Source organism: Metopolophium dirhodum, chromosome 1, assembly GCF_019925205.1.
Source record: "Metopolophium dirhodum isolate CAU chromosome 1, ASM1992520v1, whole genome shotgun sequence".
NCBI classification, from domain to species: Eukaryota; Metazoa; Arthropoda; class Insecta; order Hemiptera; family Aphididae; genus Metopolophium; species Metopolophium dirhodum.
The window spans coordinates 15895802-15908785 of NC_083560.1; the positions used below are offsets into that span (position 1 = coordinate 15895802).

The following is a 12984-nucleotide window of genomic DNA, read 5'->3' on the forward strand; positions in this document are numbered from 1 at the left end:
CATTTTTATCTCAATCAGGAGCGTCTTCAAATCAATTTCATGGGAGGGGTGAAAATATTTAAGTCTTGAATATCTCATTGCTAAACAAAAACTTAACATCTGTATGCTTATATAATCTATATGTTTGTTGTTTGCGTTAACGGTCTGTGTACAAAAAATGAACTAAATGTATGAAATGTATTTATGTATTAGAATAAACAGAACATCTCACGACTTATGGAGGAGCGTTTACCCCTTTCGCTCCCCCCTAAGGTGTCCCTAATCTCAATATAATTGGCCTTCTTGCATAATTTTATACTATTACTGTATCATAGGCATAAATAACACATTTTTTTTTTAGAGATAACAATAACTAAATAATTAAGACACATGTAGAGGGATACCTAAATATATTATTACCTATATAAGCTATTATATGAAGGCCCAAAACTAGCCCATACTCGGCCCGGTCCGCTAATGACTAGGGGGGTAGTGGTGGAGCAAATACCCACCCTCCCCCCCCCCCACCAAATGAAGCAACTGTGTAATGCACATGAAGATGTGAGAATTTTCGTTTGAATAAAAAACTCTACAACTGTATAATATAATACGTATATGTGTGTATTTATTCTAAATATATAATATTGTTTAGAAAAATTAATTATTATAATATCTAAAATATTATTTCATGAATTATTTATAAACCGACACCCCCTGAAAGTAGAAAAACTGAGTCTTTATTTCCATAGGATTTTTAATAACTTTCTCAAAAATTGAACTACTGTAAAAAACCAACATATCATAGATAATGTTTTTGCATTTAAGTTTTATAGTAGGTCGATCCACTTTTATTTTAAATTAATGGAGCTAAACGTGATCTACTGAGTGTATATTCACCATGTTGCGCACTTATAAGACGGAGACAACAAACGGCCGTGTAGTATGTAAGTATGTTACATTGTAATGTCATTGTTTTGCAATAATGGACTCATCGAAGGTGATTCATGTCGAATGACGATTACCTATGTACTTTTTTACTGCAACGAGGGCACACACCACTACGGTCCACCTAGGGACAATATTTATAATAATTCGGCAAGGGAAACGCCGATAGTCACCTCTATTGCTATTTTAATTATTATTCAGAACGGCTCCTTTGCCCATAATGGTCAGAACTACCCGTTCTAGCGCAATCTCAGCTGGGTACATACAAGACGGCAATGATCTTTTGTTATATTTCAGATATAACGACTACTTATAGGTACCTAGTCATAAATAATATTATATTATATCGTCGCAGTATCTTAATTTGCGAGTAGTTGCCTATACGAAGTCCGAGACATTTTAATTATCCGCTCTCGCCAACAGTTTATATTACATTATATAAGTATATATAGTTTTAATATAATACAATGATAGTAGACACAATACTGTCCAGTAAAAATATGTAATCCTACTGCGGCAACTACCTACATATGCATTTTTTTAGTATTATATTTCGTTTACAATAGAATAATATACCAGTTATACTCGATGACGTTCAACAGTATATCTAAATCCACTATCTACGTTCGTTTATATTATATTATTATATTAACTCTATTTTTGCGAAACGAAGTACCCCAGTCTCAAACCAAAAACCTCCCGCCGCCGCCCCACCGCTTAAAAAAGAATACTACATATTATAACGAAATACATATTATATAATATTATATTTTTAAATGTATAATAATGTGTTATCGATTTTTAGATACGTGCAAACTGCAAACGTCTTATGGTGGTCCATATTATATACCGCACTATAATAAATTGTATTGTGAATTGCAGTTGTGGATCCATTAATATTCTGAAGGTCTGACACAGGGAATTCGTAGACATGTTCTATAGGGATTAATAATGAACAGTATAAAAGACAAGCAATTATCATGATACGTATGCGGCCAAGGTCCAACAGGTGGGTATATACAGCTATACGAGGCCGTTAGTATGTGAACTTCGTCCCCAAAATAACGGGAAGGTCATTTTACTTCCATACCTTATACTACGTCAATATTGCAACACGGCATATTTTCAAAAACCTGCAAAGAGATACATATTATCGTGGCCAGAGAGTCGGGAAACATAAAGTAGAAAAATGTGGGTAAGTGGGTTTGTTGCTGAGTGGGTCGCTGTAGCAATGGATTTGTTAAATTTTAAGAGTACGCCGTCTTCGCTCAGAGTCGTTTTTCACATACATTACAATGTAATGTCATTATATCGGTTGTATAAAATCCATTGAAACCGATCATTAAATTTAATGTCTTTTAGTCCTTATCTCCGTTAGTAATAGTCCGCGGTGTGTGCATGACGTGTTCATCGAATTCCGAAAACGTTATTAATTGTATGGCCATTTGTCGTAAGAACACAAAAAACACACAGACACACACACCTATTATATGTATGTATACAAATATAGTATGCCAAATTGTTCTTGACACATTGGACCATATTTATTTTTCAAATGCATTATAATATACATGCCTATATTATATTTGTATCCGTACTGACCAAACTACTATAATAGTTGTCCCACCTGCTGGTGTTCGCCGTGGGAAAGATGTATTTTATGTTTTTATAAATATATTTTTCAAAAAATGTTTTATTCCATATTTTTATTAATTATGATAGTGATATAATATGTATCCGATGGCAATCATTTATATAAACAAAAAAATTTTTATTTCGTGGGATGACAAACAATCATGTGAGAGCTACCTCTAGCTATCTAATGGGGGTGAAAAATAAGCCATAAAAACCGTCAATGTCTCAAGGAATCTATTAATATAACTTGTATTGAGAACGGTGCAGTAGTTTTTAAGTGTATTAACTTCGGATAAACCAACAATGAGATGAATATCAAAATTATAAGTTAAAATTATTAAGTCCAATAATAATAAGAATTAAATTATAATATGTAACCAGTGGCAACCATTCATATAGAAAAAAATATATATTTTTTTACAATTATAATACTATACACGATACACTCTCCAGTATATCAATAAGTTACCAATGGCAAAACTTTACAGTCAAAAAAGAATGTCAGTACTCAAATTTCCTATAGAAATATAGACTCAAATTTTTTTCAAATTTTCCAATTTCACTGGAAAATGTTCTAATTTTTCATTCTATAGAAACCTGTTTTTGGACTAGTATGAACATTTTATAAAAAACATATGAGCCGAATCGGACCAGCCATTCTTAAGTGATGTGGTTACCAACGGACAACATTTCTTCTTTATTCTATAGATAATATATTGGTGAGTAGGTAAATAAAATATTATTATTTATGTTATTGTTCTTATTAGCCAAAACAAAAGGCTACTGATCTTTTTCCTCTTTGCGTTGACTTATACCTTACCTCCAAAATACTAGTGATGCTAAAATGTCCTCAATATACACCGGCATATTAATATTGATCCAGTCGTTGTAATAATTGAAGAAATGGCGAAATGTAAAATTTGAAAAATACTTTTATTATATTTAAATTAGGGTGGCGTTGTCGTTAGATAAATAGTCAACTACGACGATAAAAATAAATAACTACATAATACATTAAATATAATACCAATGAGTCTATAATCAATATTATTAGGTAATTATTATCAAAATACACAGCATGAAAAAGAAAAAGCTCAATTTTTTTAGAAAATATTAAATATGCATAATATGAGTAATGAGTATGAAAACGAAAAAATGTTTACTTTTACCCTAAAACTGACGAACTGTACAAAGTATTTATTTTTCAACTGACCATTGTATAGCTTAGATTTCTAACTTGGTCTACTATAGTCTATAAACCGAGAGCATTATAGAATAATATGCAACTCCTCTTACTTCCGAGCCCTGATCGATATTATTTATAATAATTTTTATAAAGAATTATTGATTTACTGATTACACATTTCATTAGGTACCTACTTACGTTTTTTAATAAAGTATAATATAGTACAGTGAACGCTACCAACTATATATACATATAACATGGAATTATGAGTGCTCACACATTTTGGGCACCACTAAACATAATATTTTATTTAAAACCAAAATTCTTTCATCGTTAACTGCAATAAACGACTATAGACACCAAATTTACGATCGTGCCGTCATCAAGCAGTTATCTACCTATATTCTTACATTAGGTATATAATGATATACTTTATACTTATAAAGACCATAGGTTGCTTGTGTGCTGCAGTGTCCAGACGATATACATTTTACAAGACGCCATTAATTGACATTAATCATTATATTATAATATCCCCGCCACCAACCGAAATTAGAAATACCTGCGAAGATAGTAAAACATTGTCCAAATTCCAATTATTTACAGTTTACGAGATAAATGCGGTGCGTTTCTCTATCTACAATTAGCTTTCCGGTCTACTGGACATCACTTACAACACATATTACTGTACCCCGCTGAAGGCCCTATATATATGTTACCGCAAATGCCGGATCACTAGGTAAACCTAGGTTTTACTAGTTAATGCTAGGTTTTACTGTTTGTATTCAGTAAATGCTGAAATTCTTAATTTTATTCGGGCTTTTACTAAACACGTTGTGTACATCCTAGGATATACAAATTGACTTGGTAAAAGTTGATCAATACACGACACATAACATTTAAGCGATAAGCTGTGTAAAAATTATAATATTTATTAAAACAAACTACTGACATTTATTTAAATTCTTTATATAAAATAAAAATGCATTTCAAGTTGTACATTTTTTCTGGCAATCACACCTCAATAATTTTTGCTCGCAACGATTAATAACAATTATTTTGCGAAGATAAATTTACGACTGCAATGTGTAATTACAACATCATATGTGTAGATATTAATAATCCACCTTAGGACTTGCATTTTATCGAGTTTAAGATTAACAATACATAATTTATATCATGATATAACTTAGTAATAGCTGATATATAGGGCTCGGATTTATATGTAAATACATATTTTTACTGTGACTTGATAAATTAATTTAGGTAAGTGATAAATTCGTTTCAAGGGATTTCCATTGTAATGAACTATATTTTATTTTACATATTTTTACATATTTTGTCATAAGTACATATTTTTACATATTTCTCAATAATTCCATTTTTCCCTACATATTTCGACAATTTACGATTTATTAATAGTTGTATACGATGTATACGATTTCCTATGTTTCAAAAAGTACGTAAACAAAATAATACCAATTATTAAACTAATCGATCGTAATCTACGATCGATATATAAGGACTTATAGAAGAAGCTGAAAAATGCATAGAACAAGTACAAGAACCCTTGGGAGTTGCAGTAAAAGAAAAAATGCACAGCGTATTACATAAAAATCCTGGCTTAGACTGCCTAAAATTAATTAGAGATACACATTGCGAAATTAATGGGGTAATATTTCCGGCTGAACTCACTGCTTTGGACATTGCAAATATGAAATGTGCACCCATTACCTCGGTGGAAGTCGAGCGCTCCTTCAGTCGGTACAAATCTGTGTTACGACCAAATCGTAGATCATTTAACTTTGAAAATTTGAGCATGTATATTGTATATGGTATCTCATTGCTTTCAAGACCAAGATAATCAAAATGAATAATGAATAATAGTAGTAAAATAAGTAAATTAGTTAATAATGTCATTTATAAAGCAATTTTTTATATTTTTTTGTAATTTTTTTGTATTCCATATTTTCATTTTTTAATCACATATAAAGTGATTTATTATTACATATATATTTACATATTTTGGTTTTTTTAATACATATAAATCCGAGCCCTACTGATATATATTTATTGGTGGCACTAACGGATATGTTATAGCTTAGATATGGTTTTATTAGGTACATATTCAGCCTGTTTGGATTTTACGTGATAGACGGATCCATTTGTATAACGGTGTAATATGTGTTGTACGCGTAGTGTTTATATTGAATTGTGTTTAATTAATGTAATTTTTAATTATATTTATTTTCATTGTTAATTTGACTTAAATATGGCTTATATAAAAAGGTTTTATGACGTTTTAAATCCAATAATTAAATTAAAGGTTCTAGTAATACTTTTTATTTAACACGTGAAATGTACAATACGTATTCACAAGAAGTGAAGAAAGCAAAAATAATCGCTATCAAAAAATCAATCCACTACCAGAGTTTAAAACGTTTTGATGTTCTTTGTATTGGGAATAAAGACAAACTTATTTTTCCAGTGGAAAGTGGATCTGAAGATATTCGATACTACGTTTGTAATGACGAACTTTTTGATATTATACACGCAGCTCATATTTAAACAGGACATGGTGGTAGGGATCGGATAAATTATATGCTAAAAAAAAATTCTAAAATATTAATTATGGAAGCTATAAATATGTACTTGAAAATGTGTGAAACATGCCAGAAAAAACATAGTATGCCAAAAAAATGACTCGTTGTTAAACCGATATTGTACAATGAAATGAATTCTCGATGTCAAATTGATTTGATTGATATGCAATAAAACCCAGATAATGGTTTTAAATACATTATGGTGTATCAAGATCACCTGACAAAATGTGTGATTATACGGCCTTTACGGTGTAAACGCGCAGAAGAAATTGCATAGGTATCAACTTATAGATATATTCACTCTCTTTGGAGCTCCTAGTATACTACACTCTGATAATGGGCGAGAATTTGTAAATAAAATTGTTACCAGTATATGTGAAATGTGGCCTCAAGTTAAAATAGTTCATGTCTAATTAAGACATCGAAATTATGATAGCAACTTGGATGGAAACTAATCACAATGCAGTATATAATTATAATTATTACGCAGCTTATCGCTTAAATGTTATGTGTCGTTAGTTTGGAGACGATCGGACAAAGTGGGTGGGCTGGAATTTTTTTTTCTAAAATCTGCCAAAAATAGAATTTTGATTTGCTAACTTCAAAAATTGATTTGCTATTATTTGCTAACTGTTTGCTAACTACCGGCGTTTGTTTGGAGACGATCGGACAAAGTGGGTGGGTTACCTGAACTTGGCCCACCCAAATAAATAATGCTTATAACTGCCTCAATAATGATTTGCTAACTTCTATAGTAAATTTGCTATTATTTGCTAACTATTTGCGAACTTTTGGTATTGGTTTGGGTCTTATCATAGAAAGTGGGTGGGTCAAATTCATGGACATAACTTTTTAAGAACATGTTTGGAGAGACTAGCACCCCCACCAATTATTTGAGCTAGTTGCACTACTACTTAGAAAAAACTTAATATAATATAATAAAATACAATTTGATTACCTACCACGTTATGTCTATATGTCACATATATTAAAATTTAGTATATGTGACATATATTAAATTATAGTCGTTGTGATGTATCGTTGAGATGTATTGTTAAATAAATTAATAAGTACACACTTTAAAGAGGTTAAATACACCCATTTTTATTGCTACGTTCAAATTGATTGTAGAACCTACCCTATAGAACAGGGATCGGCAACTGGCGGACCGCGGTCCGGATCCGGACCGCGGAAGGCAAGACTATGGACCCTGTCAAAACATTGTACTTCATCTTCATTATGTTATTTTCTGTAATAGTATTATTATTAATACAGACATTTATTTAATTTAATTTATATTTGTTTGGTTCGACATACATTTGTGAGGCATCGTTTTCAAAAATTAATTTTTTGAAAAACAAATATCGGACAAAATTAACAGACTCTCACCTTGAGGACACATTGCGCATAAGCTGTTCTCCATGAGTTCCCGATTTCAAAAAGCTGGCTAAGGAAAATAAATGCAATTTTTCGCATTAAATAATTTACTATAATAAATATATTTTTTTTCATACTTTTAATTTTGTAATTATTAATATAAATTAATTGTAATAACTGAATAATTATTTTTATTTTTATACTGCTATTTTTATTATATAAAGATTTGAAAAAGATTTTTTTCACTGGACCTCATTGATTTATTATTTTAATCTTTAGGACTCCAATAGAAATTACTTGCCGACCCCTGCTATAGAATATAGATACACAATTTATTACACATTTAGGTACACAATTATTGGCAAAATATAAATGGAAGACTGGTGGAGGGTGATGTTGATGTATTAAATTGAGTCTAGTCTTTAAAGTTATATTGGAAACTCTTCAACATAATGAAGTAACATACATTTCAGTTAAATCTCGTAATTTTCAGATTAAGATACTTCTTAATTCTGAGTTTTATATTTTAATAATTGTTACGTAAAAAAAATCAGCTTTATGCTAATTCCCTTTAAAAGTTTTAAGATTCAACTAAAATTCATCTCTGCATATATGATTTGCCTAAAATATGCAAAAACATCGTATCTTAGACTGTTAATCGATAAAACAAAAAATCTTGAAGAAAAAGTTCTCCAAAAACTACGTACCTTACCAACGGTGACATACTGTACAGCACAGCGACATCCACTTACCTACCTTTTTTTTAAAATTATTGTCGATAAAAACTATTTCCCATAGTATAAAAGCTGGAAATTTTAATAAAAAGGTCCGCGTAAGTTACTTTAATAGCAGAGCAGTTCACAAACATTAATGATACATTTGCATAAATATTTTTTACATGCAAAGTTCAAATAATGATGAAATTCATCAAAATCTAAAAAAATGGAAAATAATTATTCAGTTTGAAATTCATAATAATTTTAATTTTTGTAGTTGACATGAGGAATTTCAATCGTAAATTCTCAACAAGTTTTCCTATCTTTATTAAAGAAAAGGTTCACTGAAAAGGAAAATTTATTTTTTATGGTCGTTTGATATTTGACATTCAGCGTTTTTTATTCATTAAATTCGATTACTTATGAAAGTATGTTGGGACGATACTGTTATACGCTCAGAATCGTTTTTCGTATGCAATGATTTATCATTGTATTCAAGTCAAGCACATCCATTACAATGACATACTCAACAATGTTGTACATTTCAGAGCAATACCCACATCTGAATCGACTCATCTTAAATGTTTTTTCTCCAACTCTTTCTCTAAAGAAATTAAATTAAGACGTATAATAGTATTTCTGAGCACCATGTATAGGCCGAACGGACAGTATTTTACATTGTTTAATGAATTAATATACCTGTAATTATTTAGTAATTTATATTGTCAATGACGATTCATCGGTTTCTGATGACCGCGCGAAGTTGGTAATGGTCGATATCTTTTTGAAAATTATTAAAAATTCTGTATCTATCCGAATTTTGTCCCAAACACGGGGTAGGCATAATTTTGATTTCAAAAAATACCAAAAACAATATAGCTATGTATTCCAGTTATTCCGTATAGTTAATATTGTTAATTTTCTTGTAGATGACGATTTGTCAGTCTCTATTTTCGCTCAAGGGATAGGGATAATGGGTTAGGTACTGAACGAATTCGTAGATGAAACTTATGGTTACAACTTACAGGTAGCCCTGTGCTGAGTGACCGTCGGGCGGCGAGTGGCACGGCCACTCGAGACCATAGGCATTATTTTGTGGCATTAGATAGGACACTAGGTATTATTTTGTGGGTGAGGGGGGAGATCGGTGGACCGCTGATGGTTGGGTGGTGGGAGAATAGGCCGCAGTATCGAACGCTACCTATATTGGTCATCGTATAAACTTGATGAGCGATCCGAATCTCATTTTCAATGTCTTATTCTTCACTGCTCTCCGTACCTATATCGGAACCGTACACAGGCCGCATTTGTTCGTTCGGAAGGCATCGATAGACGACACACCAACACCGCACGTTTTACCAATACACATTTTGTTTTCACTCGGTAAGTAGACAAATAAATTGTTATCGACATCTGGTTAATATATTTTATTTAATCGTAAGGTTGTGTATTTTTGTGTTTTTATATGTAAGTAGGTACCTACTTCTTCGTGCACATGGTTTTTTTATTCGATATTATTTGCGTAGATACAAAATTGTTCGGTCGTTCTATAAGTACATGTATGTAGGACCGGCGTTGTTTCAAATTTCGATACCGGTATTCGCTCTTTGTTAACTTCCGGTATCTACGTGGTATTTCTGGTCAAAATATTTGAGAACTGTTTTTGAGCAATTTGTAACCATGAGAATTTTTTTATTATGACGTTTAATATGACGTCCCACATACGTTATTAATAAAAAAAAAAAATTAACATAAGTCAACAAATACATTTTTTTATGATACCTAGTCATTATTATTTTTTGAAAATGTAATAGAAGATTTCTTATAAGTTTTTCTATATATAACAATAAAAAAGTTTACCGGAAAGTAACGATATTTATAAGTATGATATATTTTCGATTTTTATTAATTATTAAATTTGATTATTTATACAAGTATTCTATTATATGACACACCATCTCCCCTCATAATCATTTTTCGTATACAATGCTTTACAGTTGAATTCAAATCGATCACATCCATTTTTAATGCACAATTTATATTATTCAAGAATTTATTGTAAATAGTTTTTTTTTAAAGATATTAATTTATTGATTAATACTATTTGTTTTTTAATATATTCAAATATACAATTAATTATCTACGTTCTATAAGCAAAATTTGTGTTGGATGTAGATGATTACAATTTACTTAAACACAAATACAATCTAGTTAAAGCGATTATTTAACAACAATTTTAACATAAAATATTCAGTTAAAAACAGTTCATTTTACATGAGTTTATTCACTTACCTACAGATTATGTCCTTATATAAAATAATTCTAATATTTCCACAGCACTATCAAAACATATTAGGTATCTATATGGTATTGTAATTATTCAACGAACTACAATACAATTAAATTAAATAACAAATATGCATATTACAATATTTATAAATTACATATACAATTTGCAATTTTTTATTAATTGTACGAAGAACTAACATAACTTCCTAGGTAACATTTAAAGTTCACATTATTGGGTGCAGAAGCGTATATTTATGGTAAAATGTCATAAATAATAATTAAGAAATGATTTTTAATGCTTTAAAAAAAAATTAAATAAAACAAGATGAAGAACTCCAAAATGTTTTAATTATGGCAATAAAATATATTGTTGTGTTTTGAATATCTGAAGAGAAATTGCAACGAAACACATATTTAATAGATAAGTACCTACTAATTGAACACTTGCCTATTAAATATGTGTTTCGTTGCAATTTCTCTTCAGATATTCAAAACACAACAATACATTTTATTGCCATTATTAAAACATTATGGAGTGAAAATATAGTTATTAATGTTTATAATATAATTGATCAATTATAGTATATAGGTACTTAAAACATATTAATTTTAATAATGATTTATTTATTGTTTTAGATATAATGTGTTCTAATAATCCTGAAATCATGGTTTTCAGACCATCGTTGAGTGAATTTCAACATTTTAGTAGGTACATTGAGCTAATGGAATCAAAAGGCGCTCATAAAGCTGGTGTGGCGAAAGTAAAAATTTATTTATAACAATTTTAGATTAGATTGTTACAATTCAAAATTTTTTTTCTAAATTTAAATTATTAATTTTGTAGATTATCCCACCATCCGAATGGACACCCCGAAGAAAGAGCTACGATGAAAATGATATAATGAGTTTGAAAATTCCAAATCCAATATACCAAGTAATAGGTTTAAGTATTTAGATTTTAATAAACTATGTCTAATAATTATTATAATTATTATTATTTTATATTATTATTTTATTATTTTTTATCTTATTACATTTATTTAGGATGTTCAGGGCGATGAAGGAATGTATCAACAATTTAGACGAGGAAAGAAAACCATGACCGTCAGGAAATTTAAAAACCTGGCAGAGTCAGAGGAATACAAAACTCCAGAACATACTGACTATAAAGACCTGGAAAGAATATATTGGGAGAACATTGTTTGCCACACCCCAATATATGGGGCCGATGTAACTGGGTCACTTACTGACAAAGATGTGAAAGTATGAGTTGAATTTATACATTTATGAATTATATTTAATTTTATCTCAAATGAATATTGAAATGAAATATTTCATTTTTTTTTTTAATAAATGAAGGCTTGGAATATGAATAGGCTGGACACGATACTGGACGTTATGAACGATACGACCATCGAAGGTGTAAATACACCTTATTTATATTTCGGCATGTGGAAATCCACATTCGCGTGGCATACTGAAGACATGGATTTATACAGTCTTAACTACGTTCATGTTGGATATCCAAAGACATGGTAAGATTATTCTTTTATTTTATTATAACACCTTTGGAATTATACAATATTTTTGAATTTAAATTGTACATATTTTATTATACGTAACTACATAAGGTATGCAATACCTCCACAATATGGACAAATATTTGAAAAATTGCTTGATCAGATTTATCCGGCCGAAACATCAAGTTGCCCAGCATATGTTCGGCACAAAACGATTGTTTTATCTCCTGAAATTTTAAAAAAGCATTCAATACCATTTAATACAGTAAATACTAAAGAATTATTAATTTACATTTTTAAACTTTATTATTTTTTACGATCAATATTGTTGTTTGCTCCAGATCACACAAGAACCAGGGGAATTTATAGTTACTTTCCCTTTTGGCTACCATGCAGGTTTCAACCAGGGTTATAACATCGCTGAGGCAATAAACTTTGCTACACCACGTTGGGTAGAGTATGGAAAAAAAACGATATATTGCCGATGCTTCGGAGAACCCATAAATATCAACATGGATATATTTGTACGACGTATACAACCAGATAAGTACCCGTTATGGCTGAAAAGAAATGATATTGGTCCTCGTCTAGAATACCATGATAAACGCGATGGTTCAGGAAAAAGAAGTGTCAAGAAAAGAAAATGTAGCTTAAATGAGAATGATAATGATAAAATTTTAAAACTAGTCCTATATCGGATACACCCATATAAAATTGTTAATGATTTAGACTAA

General features: G+C 30.1%; 1 protein-coding gene across 1 annotated transcript; it reads left to right on the top strand.

The window, feature by feature from the left end:
* Positions 1-6103: 6103 nt before the first annotated feature.
* Positions 6104-12984, top strand: LOC132933383 (probable lysine-specific demethylase 4B). The gene is made up of 7 exons (XM_060999680.1): positions 6104-6269; positions 11367-11491; positions 11575-11664; positions 11775-11993; positions 12090-12265; positions 12362-12515; positions 12592-12984. The coding sequence occupies exons 1-7, from the start codon at positions 6104-6106 to the stop codon at positions 12982-12984; spliced, it is 1323 nt and encodes a 440-aa protein (XP_060855663.1).